The following is a 25,544-nucleotide window of genomic DNA, read 5'->3' as shown; positions in this document are numbered from 1 at the left end:
CAAAGTTATCAAATTCTTCAAAAATGCAGAAATAGTGAAAATAATTAATTTCTATATTTTATAATTAAAAATTAATTTTTTTTTCAGTAATGAACAATTTTGATGAATATCAGCTCCTATTGCACTATTTTCTTGAAGTATACAGTTAGAAGGTTAACGTACGCCGTGCATTGATGGTGTAGAACTAATAAACGAATTAAAAATTTGCAAATCAAAGATTGCAAAAGAATATGCTAAAACTCAACTAAAATTAAAAGTATGCACAATAAAGCTGACAATTCTAATTTAAAATTTTCAACAAATATTTGATAATTTTAGATGGGCATTGCAGTTTATAAGTATTTATTTAAAAAATACAGGAGGACGGGGAGATCAATTCACAGTTTTTTTCTCCCTTTATTCATGTGATTCTACATAAATTTTGATTATTGAGTTTTACAGAAAAAGAGTCCCGCAGTGGACTGATCGTTAAGACACGGTTCCCAGCTGATCACCGAAATCAAGTATCACTGGCTGCGGTCAGTGCGCGGGTGGGTGACCACTTGGATCAGTCTGCGTAGGGACCGAGGGTGTGCGCTGGTAGTCCTCGTTAAATTGTTCTACCGTAAAGTGCTCGACTTCGAGCGCAGGTCGTCGGGCTACCGAAGCAGCGGTGTCATCCCCTCTGCAGAGGATCAAAATTGTGATGGCATGTCTTCGGATCATCCTCAAGGATGTTTCCCAGACCGTCGCCAATAGCCCATTGTACAGCTCTAGTGCGACGTAAATGAACTACAACAACAGAAAAAGAATTAAAATCAGCAAAACTGCAAAAAAAAAAATTGTTTTGGGTTGTTACGGCAATACAGATGAAAAGAACAAAGCAAGTGCTTCACGTTGAATTTCGTGAAAAGTGGCTTGACAATTTTTTTTATTTCCCTTGCTAATAAAATGAAATAGTATTGTAGAATTTCAGAAAACGATTTGCGAGTTTTAAAAGTCAACAGTCGAGTTTGTTTTGAACACAAAAGATTCTTAAAGAATATTTTACTCAAAGTTTTATAACATAAATTAAAACTTTAGCTCTGTTCATTGCAAAGTTTCATTATTTCATTTGAATTTAATCTTAAAGCTAGATTACTACAGTAATAATGTTAAAGTAAATACCAAGGGGGTGCAATTTTCTTACATCAACATTAAAAAAGTTTGTGGGAGTTGAAAAAAAAAAAAAAAAAAAAAATTATACAAAGTATTTGAATTGTCCACGTGTCAAAAATTTTTTGAATTGTAAAGTATGCACATTTTTGTATCATTTCAAAGAATTTAATTTTAAATAGAAAAGCATCATACAGATCGTTAACGACCTGCTTGAGATCGTTTTTGATAAAATGAGCCCCATTTTACTATACAAATGCTAAAAACAGAAGATTGTTTTCCTAATTTCCCGCATCATTTCCGATTTTTTGCACTTTCTTTGTTTTAAACTAAGACTGGCATACACACAAAAATTAAAATAACGTGAAAAATATAAAAAATAGCTTAATAATTCTTCAAAGAGATTTAATGACCTCGCATTTAAATTACATTTATTGCAGTTCACTTTTTGCGTTGCACTGGTTGTTTCACATAACGTCTACCATGAGTTTTATAGCACACACCAAAAATATAGGCATATATTTTTAACTTCTCATCTAATTGGAGAGGAAAGGAAATAGATATGATAGATATTTTACAAAAGTAAATTAATTTTAAAATAACAAGTCATCTTTTTTTCTCAATATAAGATTTTTACACTCCGAATAATTTTCAGATGTTTTGCAAGCACATCTTAAACTCATCCTTTCTCTTAGTTAACAAAAATACGGAAAAATTAAATCCTGCCCTTGGCATTTCATTCCCTAATTTTAACAGCTTTTTAGAACATAAAAAAAGTTTTGAAGGAAATTACTTTTAGTGTTTTTTCCAGTTGATTGCACAAAATTTGATATAACTGTACAATATGTTAAATATTTTTCACAGTGATGAAAAATGGATATAAAAGGAGTTAAATTGCTTGAAATTTTTTTAAAACATCAGTGAAATATACATACACCCCTTGCCATAAAAATTAGCGCTTCAAGAAAGAGAGTTGTCAGAATGAAATAAAATTTTACAAACACTAAGTACATCGTAGATATAAGTATAGGTTTAAAAAATCAAATCAAAATGTTTATAGCCGAAAAAAAAAACAAATGGAAGGAGGTTTTATTACCCTCTTGGCCAACCTCTAATGTGAATGAAAGATGCAATATGGTCGGGCTTTGAGGCATAACATGGCTTGTGGTATCTCGTTCTACAGTTGCTGTAAAAACACCAATAAATCGTCTTAACTCGGTTATCCAACTTGCCATCTCAAGTAATCCTAGATATGCTCGTTCAGTGACAAATCTAGAGATCGAGCAGGCCTGGGAAGGGTGGTAATGAGGCAGAGGTATTCCTGCGACACCCTTGTTGTGCGTGGCCTAGCATTGCTTGCTGAAAAATGGCTCCTGAGATCCCTGGCCACGAGTGGCAACTAATACGGCTGAAGGATGTCACGGAAGTATGGCTGGGGTGTTATGGCGCCGTGGATCTATGAATGGGGAGATTGTTTGTCGTATTCAATCGTATGTCGTAGCACTTCGCACCATCACATTAGTTGCAGAAGCGGTGAGCTGCTGTATAGTGCAGGCAGAATTGAGGCGTTAATCACTGAACCTCCACGCTTTTAAACAATGGACATCACATTAAACACATTATTTTCAAATGAGGATTTTGAAAATAATTCTTTCTAGTGGTAGCGAACCAAAGTAGAAATTTTTAAAGCAAATGGATCTCTCATAAAACTTTTATCAGAACTTAAGAATCTAACCATATGGCCTGCACTTTTATAAGTAATAGTGGACAAGTTACGCTAAAATTATTTTTTTTTAAATATTAAGACATTAATTTTGCTACCGTCTGAAAAGAAGATTTCTGAAATTACGGAAATTCCGTAGCAGTTGGAGGGTATGCATCACTATCCAAATTAAATCTTGAGTCATCACTGAAGACGACCTGGTTCCATTCGATTGCAGTTCAATCCGGTCGAGAGCTACACCGTTCCGAACGGAGACAATGTGGGTGCCAATACTGCCTATGCTGTACAACAGCAACCATTTTTACAGCTAGTGTGACAGTTTAAGGTACCATCACATACCCTTAACAATGCTCAACAGCAGCATGACACTCCTGAGGAATGTTTGTGGCATCTTTCAGCCACATGTGTAACCATTCACGGTGGGGCTCCCGTAAACCATTTTTTCAACAAGCAATACTCAAAGAAAAAACAAGGGTGTCCCAGGAATGTCTCCGTCACATACGCTTGCCCCCTCGCTTTAGCACTGAACGAGCATATCTCGAACCACTTAAGACGACAAGTTTAACAGCTCCCAAGCGTAGACGATTTTGTGGGGATTTTTACAGCAATTGTAGAATGAGATGTCGCAAGCCATCATAAGGGACTCATATGCCTAAATGTCTGAACTTATCACACCCTGCATATGCACTAGAAGAGGCTTAAGAGTGTAATAAAACCTCAATTTTTTCCCTGCAATAAATCATCATTTTGTTTTGACTTTTTAATCATTTACTGAAATCAACGTTGTATGTAAAATTTTGACATAATTTTACATAAAAATTTCCTTCTGACAACTCTCTCTCTCTCTCTCTGTGTATATATATAAAAATTTAAAAGATTTCTATATTATTAACGAATTCATTAGACATATCTGATGACTTGCAATGGAACGAATTACAGATACAGCTGCGAAAAAACAAGATATTGGAATGGATTTCTATTTATTCCTTGTGCAAATTTAAAACCAGGTAAATTGGAAATCTTTCAATTTTAGCTGCTCAAGTAGTTTGAAGTTTAAATTTCAGCCATTTTTTTTCCTTCAATATATCATAAAAACGATTGGTAACTTGATTACAACATGTGATGTGAACTGATCCACAAATGGCTGAAAATGTAAGAATTTATTTTAACTAATTTCACATTTAATTTTAATAACAGTTTTAATCAACAAAACGAACTTCTCAGAAGAGAAGAAATTAGCATTTTGCCAAAAATGCAAAGTCAAGGAAGAACGTATGGACGAAAGGATAAACATCCCTCTAAATCAATTTACATAAACATTCATATCATATTTTCTAATTAAAATAATCCTACAAATTTGTTTAAATGAAGGTATGTAGCCATGTAATCTTATTAAAAAAAAAGCAAAAACTTTTGTTAATCTTTGGAGCTTATACAAATAAATATCTTTAAAATAAAGGTGGAAAAAAAACTTTCAACATTAATAAATCCAAAACTATTTTGAAATTTTAAAAAAGGGTGAAGTTTTGCAATCTTGCATATCTTTAGACGCTCAATTTTTAGATTGACTACAAAAAAAAAAAAAAAAAAAAAAAAAAAAAAAAAAAACATAATATTAATATTAATAGTTTATCTAATATCTATAGTCTTTGAGGCGGTACAAAGCATTCTTCATTTTTCTCATAAAATGAATCAAAAACTATTGTCCACATCAAAACATTTTCATATCAGAATGCTCCTTTAATTTCTCTAAAAATGCACAAAATTTCATCTGATAGTTTTAACACCTTTTTCATTCATTTCAAAATAATTTAATTATTTTCATTCATTTTCTTAATTTATAAATGAATTTCATTAAACTTTCTAGCTCTATATATATTGTTGGCCCACAAACCCACTATTTTTGTATGTCACAAATGACTTTCAGTAAATTTTCTAGATCTACAGATAGTGTCCCGAACCCACTAACCTTGTATGCAACAAATGTGAAGACTTTAAATTTGAAAAACCTTAGCCTAGAAATTTATTTGACTTGTATTAGTAAGGGTGCTCAGAGGTATTATTTCTCAAATTATAAGATTTAAATGTATTTGCAGCAGTAAATCAACTTTGAGTTAAAAAGTTGATGTTTTTAAAACAAATATCTAGTAAATTTGCAAGTAATTGTATTAGTCATTTGTTAGCTCAATTAAAATTCTTTTTATATTTCAAGTTTCCATTTGCATCATTAGGATTTCCACAATTCACAATGTCTAAACTATAACCAGCTATTGATGGTGCTGATGGCTGTTAATATAATAGTCTATTTGTTCAGTGATCTTTGAGTGGAAAGTGAACCCGGATTAATCATTTTGTGTGTTTTTACTAAGAAACGATTTCTTTTTAGAATTTTTATTTTGTTTTTTTCAGTTAAAAGTGTAAGGTACAGCAATTTGCAACATGGCCTACAATTTTTGCTGTTTGTCATGTTGTAAAACTGATATTCGTCAACTACTTTAAAGTACATATTAATTAGATAAAGTAAATTAAATAACATATATTTATACAGAATGCATTTCTTCTAAAATTTAATAAACTTGCTTAATTTTTAATACTGAAAACTATGAAATTTAGAGTTCATTGAAATAACACTAATAGCTAATTTTACTGATCTAGAGTAAAAAGTATTTAATTAAAAAAAAAAAAACTATTTTAGACTGGGTGAGTTTCGATATGCAATGTCAAAAAAATTTAAGCAATATCACAGATATTTTTCTTAACCTGGCATGTACCTTTAGGCAGGTATTTTGTATCCTACTTTTGACACTTAATTTTGAATAAATAATTTTTAGCAACAAATTCTTACATATATTATTATTTAGTTAGGTCTGGCACTTAATTTTTTTTAAAAATTAAATTCAGAAACTTTTCATGTAAATAAGATGTTTAAGTTTACTTTGATGATTCACTTTTATCTGAAAAATATAGATAAAATTATGATGAACCAGATGTCAAGAAAAGAAAATTTTTGCATTTTCCTCACAGTTATGTTAGTTATACAAAAATAATACTTTTGAAGATAATGTCAAAAGATCAAAGTGTTATTTTCAATAATTGGTTTTTTCTAAATCCAAGTTATTTAGAAATAATTATCTTTATGCTTAATAAGTATTTGCCAGGTTTCAATCTGTCTTCGGCAGCAGGTAATACAAAAATAAATCTTTAATATTGATTGGATGTTTAATTTTTACAGGATATTGTAAACTGAATAGCTAAGAAATACATTCGTAAACTTTAAATAACATCGATATACATTTCTTTCCTTTTACTCTTCTTTTTCAGGTAAGCACTTTTTAATCACTCAAAATATATTTTTAAGCACTCAAAAAAACACAATTACGATAAGCACACTAAAAAATTTTTTTCTTCCTATTGTTGAAAGTTCTCCATATATATATATATATATATATATATATATATATATATATATATATATATATATATATATATATATATATATATATATATATATATAGTAAAATAATAATGCAAGGAAAAAAGTAATATGTTAAAAAAATAATACGTAAGAAAAGTAATAAAGTACAATAAAGGTTTATAAAAAGGTTATGCAATTGGTCAACAGTTCCCCCAAGTAAAAATTCTTACAATTAAAAATCTCAATTAATTCTTATCTTTATTAAATTAAATGAAGGGAGATGAAAATTTTGAAGAGATGAAGCTTGATGAGTTTCCTCTGCTCTGGGGACATACATGAAAATACGTATAAGTGAATGATCCCCATGTTAAGTTCAAGGATTATGGTATTGATCTATGAATAGAAGAGCGCAAGGCCATTAGTTTTTCAGTGACGAAGACAATGGTCCTTCACCAACGATGAAATTAAAAAGAGAAAGAAAATTTTTTTTGGCTATTAGGGAAAAAAAAATTGGCTTTGTTTAGTTGGTCCCCATGATCAGCAACAATTTTTTATTTGTCAAATGCCAGTTACATCAGCCGTTATGTCATTAAACTTCTTGCTTGCCAATAACGTTGAAATATACAAGAAAAATCTGTCAGTGCTTCACACTCGTTCAAATGTTCTGCCGTCATAGGTTGTCCACTATCACATATAACACACAAAGGTGAATCGGCTAGTCCAATGCGAAATAAATGATTCTGTAGACAGTCATGCCCTGTTAATAGACTAAAAGCTGCAGCCGCAACTGATCGCGGGTGGTCAGGAATAAAAGCTGAGTTTGTTAAAAGAACACTCCAAGACTTGCCATTGCAAGCCAGAGTGGCAAAATTTCTAAAAGTCTTTTGATATATGTGTGATGTCAGCAGTTCAATGGAATGGAGGCTTGCTTCAGTTTTGGGCTTTTGGAGAACCGCAGCTCCTCTTTTGGCAAGCATATCTGCCATCTCATTTCTATAAATACTGCAATGTGAGGGTACCCATTGAATGATTTCTGTTCTTTCATGAATGTTCTTTTCCTGGCACTGCCTGACTAACATGTTCTTACTCTTGATAAGATGAGATGACCTGCATTGCTGAAGTTGAATCTGAAAGGTTAGCTGCTTTCTTGAAAGGGTTCTGTGTCAAATATAGTTGTTGAAGAGCCACCTGAATGGCTTTCAGTTCTCCATCAAAATGCGTGGAGTAAGCTCCTACGGATAAGTAGAAACTGAAAAGCTTGCTAAAAACTCCAGCCCCCTGCTCCCTAACGGTCAGAGAACCATCCCTGTATGTATGTATCCATTCCTCAGCCGGAAATTAATGCTCAATTTTTTCCAACGCAATAGCTTTTATTTGCTCTGGACTCATTTCTTTCTTATCTACTTTTATATTCAGGTCCAACCGCACATCAAGGAAGCTATAGTCCAACGGGTTTGTCAAAAACAGCAGTGCCGGTTGCAGTGCTCTTATGTCATTGTATTGTTCAAGGCGGGAGACACACTGTAGGAAACCATTTTGCGTCTTCAGATTTCTTTGTCTAGCATTATCATAATTTCTCCAATAAGAATTACTTGGCAACCGAATATAGCAGCAACAATTTGAGAGATATTTCAGAAGGCAGAAAATGAAGCCTGAAATTGAGAATCTCTTGCAATTGAGTTGCACATAAATTGTGCAAGAATCCTTCCCAATGAACCCAGCTCAGTATACGCACATGTAGACATGCAAATATTTCATCAAATATTTAAAATAATTGCCGCTTTCATACGCTATGGACCAACGGCACAACAGAATGGATTGTGGTTGAATGCATTGTAAAAACATTGAATAGAAAAATTTGAAGACCACGCTTTTTGTATAAATTCGTGGTGAAAATCGACAAGGTAAAAAAAAAATCTTATGTTGGAAAAGGGAAAACAAGGCACTTTTTAAATACACCCAATGAAAAAAAGCACCTTTAAGGGCTTTAAAAAATGAAAATAAGCACATGTAAGCACTTTTTAAAAACGATATGCACCCTGTTTTCTTTCTATTGTATCCTTCAAAAATTAGAGTAAAGAACTAATATTAAAGTTACGTAAAGTTATGTTAGTTACGTTAAAAGTTAAAATTTTCAACAGAGACATTAAAGGTCAAAAATCAGAAAATAACTCACGATTGCTATAAAAAAAATCATGAAAATCTCATAACTTTTGCAAGAGCTTTACATCTTGTTTGAATAAACCTTGCCTCCACTTGAAGAATACATAGAGCAATATAAAGCAATTTTTATCAATATGAATATAAAGGCAGTAGGTATCCCTGCTTTTTACATGCATTACAAAATTCAATTCAGTATTTTCTTTCAGATTAGAAATAGAGCCCTAATTCAAATATAGGAAAGAGAAAATCGAAAAAAAAGTAATAAATGAAATAAAATCGAATTTATCGAAGCAATTTTCTTTGTATAAAAGTGTGTTAAAACATTTTTATTTGGTTTTTCCAGACTTCTTTCCATATCATTATGTTCAGCAAATAAATTTTTTTACAACATTTAAACATTTCTAATAAATAAAAATGTTAAATAATAATTTTAATCTTAAAAACATCATTTCAATGCCTCTTTCTCCTGAATTCTTCCAGATGTATTGCATGTACTTTCCTATTGTTACACCCATTTTTCAGTTGATTTTAAACATTATTAATTGAAGACAAAAATTCTTGCATTTAAAGGTTAAATAAAAGTAGAAGAAAGCAAGGAAAGTTATTTTTCATGCACTCTTATACCACTAACAAAATAATTCATTTTAGAAAACAAAATACAACTTTAAGAACTTAAACATTTATCCAAATATCTTTTGAAACTTTAAAAGCTGTACATATGAACACACATATTTCCTTCAAAATTAAAAGAAAAAATTTACTCACATCTGCATCATCAATATTTTCCTCATTTAGAATTCCAAACTGTTCAAATTCTTTTTCCACGTCTACTATTTGAGGTAGAGAATAATTAGGATTTGAAGCTAGGTCATCAGGTATTAAATCACTTAATTCATCCAATGGAAACAATTCAGTTAAATCACAGAAATCATTGTCTTCAAAAGGTAGAAATGCGTCTAAGTCAAAAGAATTCAAGGAATCGACTTCTTTGGCTAATAACTCAGATTCAAAAGGTTTACTCTTTTCATCATGGAATGATTCATTTTTTTGAAAGTGATGAAGAGAAACATTGTTATCAAAAGAGCTAGAGAAGTCATCAATCACATATTCACCTAAAAACAAAATAAGATATTTGTTGTATATCAAAATAATAATGTTTATAAATTTGTTTTTTAATGATTCTGGTAACATCTAAACATATAATAAATATAATAACAAAATAACTAACCGGTTTCTGAATCAATTGTATAATTTAATCCAGCCAAAGGATCAGGAACAATCACAGGTTCTTCAGGCACTTTCAAATCTTTCTGGTCAAGCAAATCCTAAATAAATAGAAATTTAAAATTACACAGTGATAGATACAGTCTTCAAATTCATTATAACTTGTAATTATTACTTAAGTGTTTCTGGCAACATAGCAATTGGGAAAATATTGCAAGAATAAAATACTGTTGAAGACCAATAAAGGTATAAAGGAAGTAGAAAGACATAGATAAAACATCTTTTATGCAGCATAAGACCAAAAAAAAAAAAAAAGGATCTTGTTCATGTTATATTATCTGAAAAAGATTTATTCAGTTAATTTTAAACCTTAAAATTTCTCTAAATTTTTGACTAGTTAAAACCACATTAAACTGAAATGGCCTTTAAAGACAGAAGTTAAATATTGAAATAAATAATCTTAGGAAAGAATTTGAAGTCAAGAAGGGAAAAAAATTCAATTCTTTTACGTTACATTAAGGGAGTTTGTATGGGAAAGTGATTTTAATTGAGCCAACCAATATTCCAGATGTCAAACTATAACAAAATTGACTAAAACAAGTAAATGTGAACTCAGTATATAATATTACTAATAGATTTTAAAAAAGTAATCAGATTGTTGTTTGCACTATTGTTTATTATTTTTCTACCTTTCAAATTTTAGTTCATTATGAATAGAAATGACATAAAATATAGTATAACCTTATCAATCCATGGAACTGGGTTTTTGAACCCAGTTGAAAAACCCAACAAAACAGTCAACAAAACAATGAGAAAATTCATTGCTTGTTTCAATAAGATTAGATTTTAAAAAATCTAAAAACTATAAGATGTTAAAATTCATAGAAGTTCTAAAAACTAAGTTATGCTATTTCTCCTAATCTAATAAAACCACTCCTTCATTTTCAACCTTTTTTCAAACATATTGTGCTGTTAAACTTTTTCATTCGATTTGGTTAAAAGTTTAGCATATTATTACTTATGTAGGTCATTGTTACAATTAGAATTTTTAGGATTTTGATAAATTGAATAGTAAGACTAATTCTTCATTCAATGTGTCATCCTTTTTATTAAAAAACATATAAATAAGACCAGCATGAAGTAAAAACCACAATTATTATAGACATCATGTTTAATATTTAGATAAATTGTATAACAAATTAGAGACTTAATTGACCTGTAATTAACAAATAAAATAGGTAACATTTATAAAGTTGTCTTTTTTTCAAAAATTTATTTTTAAATATGTTATTTAAATTTAGCGCCCCTCAGAAGCTGTGTCTGGGTAATGGTGTCTCCTCTTGCTCCCCTCTAGCTATGCCACTTATCACCTGATTTGCTTCCATATGAAAAAAAATTAAAATCATGGAAATAAGGAAAATGATACAGAAATTTTTTTTTATTCCAAATGTCTTTTTTAATATTAGGCATTACAACTGGGCTATAAATCGATGTATCGCGATATATCGATTTAGAACATATATCAGCAAGTAGATGCAGCATTTTTCGTTTCAGGCGATGCATCAGAAATCTGACTTAAGCTGTAGATTAAAGACGACGAGTGCAAAACAATGTATCGATATAGGACATGCAAGGATCTTCTTGCAACTGATACCGACTTGCACTGTGGAAGACGATGTTCATTTTGTTATGTTGCAATGGCCTTGATTGATGAGTGGTAGAATCAGAACCATAGTTTTGAGAATATATATCGTGATCTCGCATGTTCGTTTTCGCGCCTCATAGTTTTTCTCTTTTTCTTTGTCGTGACTTGATATCGTTTCTTGTAGATTATTTTCAGTGGGACTGACTTTGTGATCGCCGTCATTACCTTGTTCTGAACGTAATCTATTATGGAAAAGAATATATAAAGAAGCGTTTCTTAATTAATTAGGTAAATTTTTCTAAAAACAAAATTTTTTTTATTTATTTTGAAATGTGAAAATTAATTTTGATATTATATGTTTAAGTAATTTTTTACATTATTGAATTTATTACAATTGGAAATCTAATTTAAGGTGCCCGTAAAGAATTAAATTACAAAGCAAATTTGTTAGGCTATTTTTTACTTTATTTTAATTTATTAAAAACTTTTTGGATAAAACTTCTAATACTTTAATGGGTTTTTATTACTGATTTTAAATTTATAAATCTTTAGTTGCTTTTATTTTTATAAATAAAATTGTAACAAAACTTAGTTTTCCTCTTTTGGATTTGGACATAAGTCAATCAACTTTGTTTATTCAAAAAAAATTAGTAAGGTTTGCAACTTCTTTTTTTAAATTTATTTTTAATCATTTAGCACTTCGTTTTATTAAAGAGTATAACCATGTTTTTTCATTTTCTTTCAATATTATCAGTTAAATATATTATCGAATATCATAATTCTTTTGTTTTTATTTTTAAGAAATTAAACCTTACTTTGTTTTTTCGTTCAGAATTCGGTAATAATTCAATTTAACTTATTTATGTGAAATAATGATAAAAAATAGTGTTGCTTCAAAAGCGTTTTTTTGTTTTTATTTATTTAGCACTTTGTTTTAAGCATACAGATAATTTTGAATGAACTTATTTTTTAAATTTTCTTTCTATATTGTTAGGTAAATATATTGATAAATTTCAATTTTTTTAAATTTTTTTTATTATTTATTTCTAAACTAAGAAATCTTTCGTTATTTGCGCAATCATTTTTAGAAAATATAACATTAATATCTTTCTTAAGCAAAACCTATATATCTTCAAATTCATAAATTGATTTAAATCAATCTGAGTATGAAGTTTTGATAGAAATGCGACTTTCTGTACCTTACAAGTAAATGAAATTCAAAAATACCAAGCCGCATTACATCACTATATCGCGATGCAAAACTGACGATGCATCAGGATATAAAATTTCTTATATCGTCCAGTCCTATTAGGCATATGCATAAATATTCTACACAAAAACAATTTAACTTAATTTAAAGACAAGCAATTACTATGAATTTGAAACAAAAGTAATATGACTCCTCAGTTTACAATTTAACTCAGCTCACAATCACAAAGAAATTTGGGGAGAAAGATGGAATCGGCATCTATTTGGAATATTTAATTTTTGAATAAAAGTGCTCGGTCAGTAGATAAAAATTAATGTTTACATATATGGGTCATGCAATCAAAATTGAAATATTAGCAACATACATTTAATATATTTTTATTTTGCGATCCTCAAATTTTATATGTCACAAACTGCAATTAAAATTTTAAATTCCTACATTCTTAATACTCATATAGAATTTTATATTATGGCACCCATCTAATGGATGTGTGATTCCTAATGTTTAGTTTAGAGTTTTGAACCCAACCCAGAAGACAAGGTACCTTTCGGGTCAAACAATTGACCAACTCTTTTTCACACAATTTTTTTTAGGAAACACAAAAGTCCTTAATAGTTATTTCAACGGCAAGGTAGTTGAACAGCAAGATCTGATTATCACTAAGGACAATTTGCATCACACAAAGATGCATAATCATTAATTAAATTTTTAAGAAGAAAAAAAGTTACCTTTTCTTTAAGGAATTCAACATCTTTCAACTTATCAGTTTCCCCAGGTTGGCGAGAATCATATGCATCTCTGGTAACTCCTAAATCAATGTCTTGTTTCCATAGTATTTCAATAAGGTCCATTTCCTAAAATGATGCAATAATATGTCAGAAAGGAAGTACAGGCTTATAATGTAAAATAGCAATATGAATTTGAAAACTAAGTAAAGAATAAGAATTTACAGATAAAACAATTTTTTAAAAAATATTAAATAATGCCACAAATGATAAACTATGTATGTGAATGTAATACCAATAAGCACAATTTTTAATTATTATAGAATAAACAATTTTTTATTTATTTTAATAAATTAAAACTATCAATAAAATTAGTTGTATTTAAATTTTTCAGTCATTATTTGGAACAGAATAATTTGTAAGTAATTTAAATATGTAAATTTGATTGTTCTGCTTTACCTATACAAAATTATGTAATTGGTTTCTTTCTATTTTTCATTTTTACCTGAGCTGTAAAATCACATAGTAATTTAGTTGAATCACACGTTACGTGCATTTTATAATTAAAATTAACTTGTGCCCAATCAAATTTTGTTATTTTTCTAATAGTAATAATAATAATAAAAAATAATAATAATTTGCTCAACGAAATCAACTTCACGGAAGATTAGAAAGAAATAGACTGTAGCATAAAAAATGTGTGATAGTTGAAGAGATGATATCTCTTTATGACAGAAAAATATGATAAGAAATGTGTGGTTCTAAGTTCACATTTTATCAGCTATAAAACAAAAACTTTATTCTAAATTAATTCTTGAAATTTACAATAGAGGGCACCACCACAAAAAGTTTTGATCACAAATTATTCACATGAGAAAGAAAAATTAGTTTTGGAATGAAAAAAGCTGAAAATATTCGATATGTTTTTCTCTAATTACTTAACAATTTCTTTGTATTTCTATTTAAAAATGAAAATAAATAATTCTTTACTTGTTTCAATTAATTAGTTCTAAAAGTAAAAACTCGATTTTTAAACATTTTTTTTCCACATCGATCTTACGTCGAGGTTGCTTCTTAGATTCATGTTAGACAAAATAATAAATTATCTTGTCCTAACATGAATGCTTATCTGAAAATACACACAGTTGCAACCAAAAATTGACACCAAAATAATTTCTTCACCCAGACTACTATTTCATTTAAAGTTGATTTTTTAAAAAATATTTGTTTAATTTTATTATAACTATTAGACTTAAAAGGTTATTTCTGAATTACAATGAGCTAATTTTAAATTTAAATTAAATGAATTTACGGTATATATTAGTTTCATTTGCTACTGATAGATGGCAGCACCAAACATTAAAATAGAATGACGAAATCTTTACGTAATTTGTTTTGATTGCACCTCACACTGTAACCCCAGTAGCAATCCACGTGGAATCCTTTTTTAAAACGCAGTGATAATGAACGGCAAACACTTAAACTGTAAATAAATAGGCAAAAACCAAAATAAGTTTATTTAGTAGTGGTTGAGGAAATGTTGATACTTTTTATAATAAGCTTGATTTTAATGACAAGCAATCACATCTTGTAAAAGTTAATCAATTGTTTTTTAACTCTGAAGTAACATATTTATATCGATATAGAAAGCACAGATGTTTATTTCCATTGCAACCATTTCTCGCTAATAGGGAGTTTTTTTAGACATAGTTTACAATTACTACACAAAACTCTTTAATTTGGATAAATTTGAAGTATTTTAAGAAACTTAACGTTAACACAATTTCATCCTTTATGGGTAATACGTATTAAAAAAATTACGTATTACGAAATTTAAAAAAATATGATTCAAGCATAATAATAATCTTCCATGCACTAAATATCTGCAAAATGGTTATTTTTTCTTAACTTGTTTTAAACTTAGATTTATATTGCTGGTGATTTATAATTTTTTCTTCATTTATCTAAATTTTGGAAGGACATATAGAGATTTTTAACCATTGAGGGGGACAAATATTTAGAGTCCTCCCCACCAAGAGCTGTCTTAAGGATGGGGACAAGCGAAACCAAAGCCCCATTCCCGTGATATTCGTTCCCCCTCTTTCCTTTTTCTTAATAATTATAAAGTGTTCATTTTTTAAAAATTAATTATGTATATAAATATACAGTCGGACCTCTATTTAACGAACTCCCCTTTAACGAATTTCTCTAATTTGCGAATTTTTTCGAGAAACCAAGAACATTTTGTAAATTTTTTCGTAAAATAACTTCCAAACAACGAAGTGAATTTTCTATTTAACGAACTTTTCCTTGAGATCCATTTTCCCTATTTCCGTAAAATTTCAGAATATTTTAAACTTGCTAACGCATTTTATGGGGGAAGTGCCCTTGAATTGATTTTAGAAGCCACTTAACTTTTAGAGAAAGCAATAAAATCCCTTTCCCTTTTTTTTTTCTTCTTGCATTTCAAACGAAAAACTCAAACAAAATTAACGGATTTTATCAGTAGCAATTAAACTTAAGAACGCATGTGGTAATGCATGTTTAACATTACTTTTATAATAAACACAGATATAATTTTATACATAAATTTAGCTTTTCTTAGTTGAAAATATATGTAGCATGTATTGGATAATGTTTTGCTCTATTCTTGCGTTCCATGCAGATTTCTTTTATGGTTAAGATTTTTAAAATAAATAGTAGATACTACTTTGCAAGATAAAGATGTATTAATTGCTATGTTAATTATGTCTAGTGTTCATGAATTTAAAACCTGTTTTGTGTCGTTTAAGTATTTCAAAAGATGACTTTCTATTTAGCGAATTTTCTATGTAACGAACTTATTATCGGGATTTAGAGACTTCGTTAAATAGAGGTCCGACTTATATATATATCAGGATAGATCAATAATTTTTTGTGCTAAAACGCCATTTTATTCAACTTGGTTGGATAAAGCCGCATATATAAAGATATAATGAACAAAATACTTTTTTTTTCCTACTGAAAATTTATCTATAACAAGAAATTAATATTATAATGCTCCTAGATTGAGATATATACAGGTGTTTAAAAATCAAGGCACGTAAAGAATATAATTTGGAATTTATCGCAAATTAAATAAGTTGATTTAAGAATAGAAATCACACAACAAAAAAAACTTTGTTCTTTTGCAATGCTTCAGGCTTCATGCATCCATCGTTTAGTAGTAGTAGTACTTGATTTACGTCGTAGTAGAGTTGCATATTGGGCTATTGGTGACAGTTTGGGAAACATCCCTGAGGATGGTTCAAAGACATGCCATCACAATTTTTATCCTCTGCTTCTCCGCTTTGGTAGCCCGACTACCTTGCGCAGGAAGTCAAGCAGTTTACGGTAGAACAATTGAAAGAGGACTACCCTCGATCCCTTCGCAAGCTGATGAAATGGGTCACCCACCTGCTCAATGACTGCTGACAGGGATGCTCGACTTCGGTGTTCTACAGGTAACCATGCCTCTACGATCAGTCCTCTGTGGGACGTGCCTATCGTTTAGAGTTGCGACTCATTGTCCAATCATTTGTCATACCCGACTGAAAAAGTTCAAATTTAATCTGGCAACGCCATTTAACAAAAGATTTAGTATATTTTAACCGTGATGTAAAATCGAAAACAATAGCTAAAAAGAGGTGTAATCAGTTGTTGAAATCGCCTAAAATAAAACTTTAAGTAGCATGGCGATTGTCTGTAACTAGTTTTATGTGATTTCTGATAAATGACAAGTGTAATTTAGTCAATAATGCCGGGTCTCGGGTTTGTCCAACTCTCTCTTAAATGATTACTTAAGCAAGATCCTTAGACGCAGAATTCCTCACTTTTAACTAAAAGCAATTTATTTCGTGTTTATAAAATATAAAAATAAAACGATAGCAAGGAAATTTGGAAGCGGGATTATAAATATTAAAAAAAAATTTTTTCTTCTTCAAAATGCTAATATTAAAAATTACTAATATATATAAAAAAATAATAATTACTAATATATATTAAAAATTAATAATATATAATAATATTAAAAATTAATAATATATAATAATATTAAAAATTAATAATATATAATATTAAAAATTAATATTTTACCAAAAAAATTATTTTATTTATATAAAAAAAAAAAGTGAAAATCTGAGGCCACGAACGATTTAGTTTTCTGGGGGCTAGCAAAAAGAGAACATATAAAGGGCCACGTAAATTTTGGCAACCGACTTTTAACAAACTAGAACTACATGCAGAGCTGAAATTCTAAATTAATGACGAAAATTTTATATTCTTAATAAGGAAAAGAATTATGAATGAACATTAATACAGCGACGAAAAGAAATAGCTAATATGGTGGGTGAATTTCTTAGATTAGAAGTAGAGAAATTTTCAATCTTTTATCAGTTATCTCACAAATATCAGCGTTTGAAATGCTACCTTTAGTCAACTAGCGTTTTTTTTTTTTTTTTTTTTTTTTTTTTAAAGAATTGTCGTGATAGTGGAAGAGCGGGGGCATTTGGCCAGAGCATCACATTTTAAGGATTCCAATTCTGGTGATATTAGGTGCTGATTATTGAAAAAATTACTTTTTTTTTTTAAAAAACATCAATTTTAGTATCGAAAATCTTTTATTGCATAGATGATATTGAAAAGAATACCTCATTCTCCACATTCCATGATAGCTTATAAAATTTATAGTATTTGATAACAAGATTTATTGAAAAATTTTTTGATTATTTTTCAGGTTGCTTCACTCACTTCTAAGGGCTACTAATGTTGTGTATATAAAAATCAACTCACAGTCTAATATATAAAGGGGGAAAAAATTTAAAAAAATGTCATGCAGTTCATATTCAGGAGAGTAATTCAAAAAGGGGAAATATGTTTATTTCAATATTTAAAAAAAAAAAAAAAAACTAGATTCCTATAAAGAACACCAATTAGTAAACTAAAAATAAAATTTCAAACGCTGAATATATTTTTTCTCAAAATTACAAACCGCAAATAAGTTATTGCAGGATCAAAGTGAGGAAGTAATCCTGTAATAATTTATTTTTCATAATAGGAAAACATTTTATGAACGATACAATCTTCATGGTTCACTCTATACCTAAGCTCACTCTTTTTATGCTTTAAAATTTCAAATATTACATACTATTTTAGACAGGGAGACATACTATTTTAGACAGGGAGGGGGGGATTACATACTATTTTAGACAGGGAGACAGGGATACTATTTTAGACAGGGGACAGAACAGTTTTCGAAATGCATTAAACAAAATAATAATAATAATCATTTTTTTTAAACAAACAAACAAACTATTTTCGACGCAATAGTTATTGCAAATTCCTCGACTCATTTGATGATGAAAGGAAGCAACTAAAAAAAGTGTATTAGTGACATAAATGAGAAGAAAATATTTGAAAATAGGTTCATCAGTTAGCCTAATTTTCACGTTAGTTGAAGTTATTTCCAGCTTATTTTAAAACTAGTATACTTCCAGCTTACTTCGGCTGCCAAACCGAGGTCACCACAAATCAGACAAGATAGGAATAAACAATACACTCATTAGATTTAAAAGCTCTGTATCTCATATGAACAAAGGTGGATTTTAACCACTATTCATATAAGGCCTTCGTGTGATACACACTCAGAAAGCTAGTTTTGTTCCAAGACAAACAAGATTAACAAAGTTATTATTCCAGATGCTTGCTAGAAATTTATAACCAACCAGATTTATATGTAAGGGCTTCTACATTTAAGATTATCAAATGGAAATCATCCTAATGGGTAAAAAATGAATTCTATTTAAGACATAACCAATCAAACGCTGCTAAACTTAGTTCCATACGATTGAAATATATATTTGTAACGGGCATAAAAATGTCGAATGATTTTTAAAGTTCAATGAGGATGCAGAAAAGGAATTTCAAGGTTGTGCTATTGTATATTTCATAAATTTAAAACATATCCTAACATTTTTGAGTGTCGAAAAGGGGTTTCTTGAAGGCACCGTAAGACTTATTTACTTTACTTAGCTCAAGTATTTTGTATAGATTTTAAATAAGTCAGGCAAAAACGATGCTACACTCGTTGTATGACATAGATATATCTATCTGTCTCTTTCTATATATATACATTTATTACACCTGTGTCATACAAAGTAGTGGCATCTTTGCCCCTGACATATTTAATAATCTGCCTGAGTAAATATGCAACACTCGTTGTATAACATAGATATATCCATCTGTCTTTTTCTATATATATACATATATTACACCTGTGTCATACAAAGTAGTGGCATCTTTGCCCCTGACATATTTAATAATCTGCCTGAGTAAATATGCAACACTCGTTGTATAACATAGATATATCCATCTGTCTTTTTCTATATATATACATATATTACACCTGTGCCATACAAAGTAGTGGCATCTTTGCCCCTGACATATTCAATAATCTGTCTGAGTAAATATGCAGCACTCGTTGAATAACATAGATATATCCATCTGTCTTTTTCTATATATATACATATATTACACCTGTGTCATACAAAGTAGTGGCATCTTTGCCCCTGACATATTTAAAAATTTGCCTGAGTAAATATGCAACATTTTTTTCATAAATCCCAATTTGTCTGCAACCTCAACTCATATAATTTATCGACATTGTAAAAGTTTATAAAATATTACCATCATTTATAAAATATTTTACTTTAAAAAAAAAACCTTCGATAATTTAAAACGGTCAATGAAACTGGACACAAAAATAAAAGCGAAGAACCAAATGAAAAATGAGAGATCACTATAGGACTTGGAACCCATATTTATCTAGAAAAGATAAAAACATTGAGGCGTATATATATATTTTTTTTAAATAAAAAATCCAGTTTTCCTTACAAATGTAGAGTATTATTACCTTACAACTTACTGACGCAAAATAATAAAAACAACTTACCTCAGGTGTAAGTTCCAAATTCTCAGGAGAGCTTGGTAACTCATTAATAGCAGCACCATTAATATCAGATACATCTTGATTTCCAATAGCAACACTTCCTTCAGAAGTATTAGCCTCATCAGAAGTAGAAGATGATTGTTGTTCAGGAAAATTCACAATACATGTAATCCAATTTTCTCGTCGAACGCTATTTACATAATTGAGTCTACTGAACAATATAGCTGCTTCATCAAGCTCATTCTGTTCGATGCTTTTTGGGTGAGGATATCGCAAATAGGATTCTGAGTGGGATATTTGGGTATAGGCTGATGTTGAACCTAAACGAACAGACTGACTTGCTGGTTCTCGGATAGAAGCATGATATCTAAAATTTCTAGAATCAAGCTCTACGCGAAGGACGAGCAATATAAGTAATAACAAATCGTAATTTGCTTTTTTAGCAAAAAACATGTTTTGTTTCTTTTATATCACAGTGCTTCCAAGTTTAGATCGTTGTTAGTTTGTAAAAAAAAAAAAAAAAAAAAATTAAAAAAATTAAAAATTAAAGTATACTGCGATAATATTTTTTATTTTTTCTCTACTTTAACTTTCCTTATTGAACCTACTCCATAAAATCAAGATGAATTGCACTAACTAACATTGCTGCATTAAAAAAAGAAAAAAAAAGAAGAAAAAAAAAGAAAGAAGTAGAGCTTTATAACAAATATATTTAGATAGGAGGTTTGATTGCACTCAATAAATATCGAACACGCAGAAGCTTTTCAATTTAGTGATTGTTCCATTTAGAAGCTGAATTGTTGACTTTAAAGACTATATCCTTTAACAACAGATATTTCCTAAAACAACCTGCAAAAAATATACAGCAATAATTAGAAATAACATATAAAATGTACTTACAAATATTATCTAAAACAAAATGTTGCGGAAATAGATATGATAAGAGTAACGTGATGCCATTTTTTAAAAAAATTCTAAATTTAAATGAACAGTAAGTTGAATAGCATCGAGTTTGAACAGCACTGTGAAAACAAGAAGAATGCATACAATTTACCAGTGTAACAGTTGCTATAAAATGAATTGTACAGCACACAAAACAAATAAACAAAAATACAATGAAACCAAAAAAAATATTAATTAATGGAAAACGATACACAATGAAAAATTTCTGCTATTCGCGATCGCAACGCTCGAGTACGCCGTCTAGCGGGAGCCTGTAAATATCGGACATTAATTTATCACGTTTTCATTTAGTTCCATCGAAATCATTGACTGAATCAGACGCCATTTTTTAGCAGCAAATAAGAAACAAAATTTCCCTAAGGAAAAGGCCGAAGAACTTGAAAAAAATCTCCAGAATATTAGTAAATCTTTCAGGAACAGAACACGCCAAACATTTGAAGAAAAATTCCGCAATAATTTTTAATTTCTATTATCAACAAACTTGCAACTGATGACTTCAGATTTCGGATACTGTTACAGATGTGTGTATTAAGGTAAAATGCATTTCTTCTGTCTTCAATTCATTACGAATTAAAGTGAAGTCAACATTGCTTTCGTCATTCCAGTGAATAAATATGAATTCAGAACATACAGAATTGTAATAGTTATAGAATAGTATATATTTCTGTATCCATATAATTCGGAAAACAACAATAAAAAATTATCCAAGTTACTTGAAATAGTGCCATTTCTGCTGATTCTTAATTAATTTAAATCGTTTTCTTGGTAAGTTTTTTTTAATTTTGAAAGAATAAGTTCAACTAGAATTCAGCTATTCTGTTTTTAGCTACATATTCAAATTCATATCAATTATAAAATTTTGCTGTGTAGTATGTTATCTAAAAGTAATGAAGGTATAAACTATGTATCTATTATTTGAGAATAAAGTTTTCAAACAAGGAACTTATCATTTTGGAATTCTCCGGGAATCATAAATCAGGTAAGTGCAATGATTTTTACAATAAAAAATTTGCTTGTAAATATTTTTTTTTCGTTTGATGATGGTTCTCTACACTACAGAATGGGTTTTTACGTCTGATTAAGAACTATAAGAATAATAAAAAAAGAAACAATATGAAAGTTTTTATTTCAATGTAAAGAATTCTTAAAATCGTTTTTTTATCCTAAGAATTCTTTATTTTCCGTTTTTTAGTTTATAATTTTTTGATAAAAATTGTTCTCAAAATACTTTTTTTGAAAAATTAAATGGTATAACATTATGTGTTTATGTATACTTCTTGTATATTCCAATGTGTGAAGTAATATGATTCAGAAAAGTATGGAATAAAAATTCGGTACTAACGTATTAACGCCACCGCCACTACAGATTTGGCGGTTTTTAAGAGCCGCTAATCTACACTTAAAATTTTTGCGACAATTCATAAAATAAAACACTTTATTTAAAATCAAAATAGTTAATCGGATTTCGGTGGAAAATGAGCCGATATAGAGTTTAGCATAGATTCAAAACAATCATATCGCCATATGAACTCTGATGAATAAGATTCCAAATGAAATAACATTTCCAAAACGTACGTTTACCAAGATAAAGTTTTATGTTGTGGGAATTGGTACATTTTCGTTTTTTTAAAATATTTCCCTCCTGAAAAAATAAAATTGCATCTTGTTTTGTTTTTGGCAAATCCCGAAGACGAATATTCGTAGCACTAAAAATGGCGACAAAAAAGAATTGTCTTTTTTTTTGTTTTTGTTTTTGTTTCGTCAGCATTCTTTATTTTACGTTTCTTAGTTTCTAAATAATGATTTTTATTGAAACTTGAAATTTTTTGATAAAAATTGTTGTCAAAAAACGTTGTTTACAAAATTAAATTTCATAAAATTATGAGGCTTATGTATACTTTTTGTTCATTTTAATTTTTGAACTAATATGATTCTTAAAACTATAGAATGTAAAGTTTAAATGGGCCTTTCATGTTATATCATTAAATTTAGTAATACTATTTCTCGGGCATTAGGTTTTAACTCTTATAAGAATATACATATTTTTTTCTGTTAATGTACAAATATTTTTCCGATGTGTTTTGGATGTTCCTTCTCTAATAAAAAGAGATACCATTTTGTTTTCGGTTGTATAAGAAAGAAGATCAAGCATTTTTCTTTTTTAAATTTAATAAGCCACATTAAAGAAGGAACGTTGCAATGCTACACGCTACATTAACGACGTCTCCAGAGTAACTGAATGACGGTTCATATAGAAATCGCAGGTAAGCGTCTCATACAACAACGCCCCCTATAGTTCGTTGCGATCGCGAATTGAAAATCGGATATTTGTGCAATAAGAGATTCTTTTTCGTTTGAGAGATCAACCAAAAGCAGGCGATAATTTAAGTCACAAAAATAAACACAAAAACGTCCTTCTAACAACTGAATAAACAGATCTTTTTTCCCCCTCCCAAACAAGATCTAGATCTCAGGGGTCGTTCTTTTTTTTTTTTTTTTTTTTAAAAGCTGCGTTTGGACGGCAAAACTCATTTTTTTATTTTAATCATTCTTATTGTTGTCATATTTGAAATAATTTAATTATAATTATATAGTTAATATTATAATTGCTTATTTTATATAATGATTTCTAATATACTAATTTCTAATATACTAATAAGTTTGTATGAAATATATATCGCTCATCGGCTGCAATAGTGGCACAACTCAAAAAACACGCGTTTTGGACTAAGAACAGGTGTAAATATGAAAATACACATTCTTTTCAGCAGCAATGCTAGCACAACTCATAATTCAACTTGAAGGTCTTCGTTTAAGCAAACTAAAGCATTTCTTATGCATTTTCCTTAGCAATGAAAACCTCAAAACATGATTTTTTGAGTTGTGCCGCTATTGCAGTCCATGAGCGATATACTTTTATGTTATTTTAAACCTTTTACATAGCCCGTCTTCCATAACTGTAGAATTAATAATCTAATAAATCAAATTAATTAATAATCGAATTAAATAATCTTTGCACTTGTATACATGTTTTTAAGACTAGAATGCTTACAAATTATTCAACACCAAATGATTATTAAATAAAAAAAAATTTCCTTTTTTTTAAATAACAAAATTGTTAAATAAAAATAATTACTAATTAATTGACACACCTTAACTGTGCCTTTCAACACATGAAGATTACATGTTAGTAAAAATCCGATCATTAGATCAGTAAATATTATTCAATGTAACATTTTATTATTATTACTTAACGTATTAAGAAATCACCGTATTTGATGTATATTTTCTGAAAAATATTTTTAAAAAGTACTTCAGAAAAAAAAAGCATTTTATCATTAAAAAAAATCAATAGAAGAAAGAAGAAAAAAAAAGGAAGTTCTTTCGGTGTCATTCACTATAAAGGAGGAATTAAAACTTTCATTACCAGTTTATTTTTGAGAGGATAGCGATAGGTGGCGATTATAATTAATATTTATTAGGAAAATTATCTAGCGTAGGAAAACAATTGACGCGAATTAGTTAAAAAATTAAATGACAAATTTAATTCTTGCATTTTAATTTCTATATTCCCCCTTAATTATTCATCTTGCAACTTCTTCTATGTAGGTTATAATTTAATCAATTACAGTAAGGCAATTATGTATAATATATGGCAAGAGAGGTCTTTATAGAAAACTCAGCATATCTGGATATCATTATATACTGGGCAATTCCATATGTGACGGAATGACATTTTGATTTGCAAAATAACAATTAATTGAAGTTTCTATGTATCTAATTTCAAATAAAAATTTTTTTTTTCTCATGCATATCATTATTATTGGCATAATGCGCTTCATAAACTAAAAATACAGGATTTTCTATCTTTTTTACTTTTAATTTTACGAACTTTTTATTTGCGTGACGGAATGACATTTTGGCAACCAAGCTTTTGGCATGCCGCTTAGAACTGGTAGTTTCTGCGAATTTTGCAGCTATTATTTTTCTGAACTATTTTATACTTTTAGTATAATGTGTAAGCAATGTAAAATGTGAATTTGGAAAATTAACCTCAAGTTGGCTAGCAGTTATTAACATCTATTTGCTGTGACGGAATGACAAAAAGTTTAGTAGAAGAAAGCCTTCATTTAAAAAATGTTTTATTAATATGTAAATGATAAACAGAATGTAACAGATAAACAGGATTAATATTTATGTAAGAATTAGTAAAAATTTCAACAGTTTGAAAATTAGGCTGTCTCTGAAGAGGTTTTATATCTAACTTGCCAATGTCACATTTTATCTTTGTTCACAGGAAATTTATGCATTATTAAGACATGTGACGGAATGAGGTAAAAGAAGTTACTTTTATTTTATATATTAAACTTAAAATGCT

At 29.1% G+C, this 25,544-nt stretch overlaps 1 protein-coding gene across 5 annotated transcripts in view; it reads right to left on the bottom strand.

Annotated features, from left to right (window-relative positions):
- cnc (NFE2 like bZIP transcription factor cap-n-collar) overlaps positions 1-25,544 on the bottom strand; it is a 104,558-nt gene that overhangs the window by 40,022 nt on the left and 38,992 nt on the right. For 4 of the 5 annotated variants that reach the window (XM_021146502.4, XM_021146503.4, XM_087154820.1 and 1 more), the window contains 4 exons: positions 20,207-21,052; positions 13,243-13,368; positions 9,664-9,760; positions 9,201-9,547 (listed from right to left, as the gene is read on the bottom strand). In XM_021146502.4, the coding sequence (XP_021002161.2) occupies positions 9,201-9,547; positions 9,664-9,760; positions 13,243-13,368; positions 20,207-20,656 (1,020 nt within the window). In that variant the 5' untranslated portion in view covers positions 20,657-21,052. Of the gene's footprint in view, positions 1-9,200; positions 9,548-9,663; positions 9,761-13,242; positions 13,369-13,744; positions 13,968-20,206; positions 21,053-25,544 lie in introns of those variants that run through there. The other variant, XM_021146505.4, reaches the window with a different exon arrangement.

The sequence above is a fragment of the Parasteatoda tepidariorum genome, chromosome 11 (assembly GCF_982258835.1).
Source record: "Parasteatoda tepidariorum strain Cologne lab strain chromosome 11, Ptep-v5.0, whole genome shotgun sequence".
Taxonomy (NCBI): Eukaryota; Metazoa; Arthropoda; class Arachnida; order Araneae; family Theridiidae; genus Parasteatoda; species Parasteatoda tepidariorum.
The sequence above is the reverse complement of the archived record's forward strand: the minus strand, read 5'-3'. Positions and strand labels throughout refer to the sequence as shown.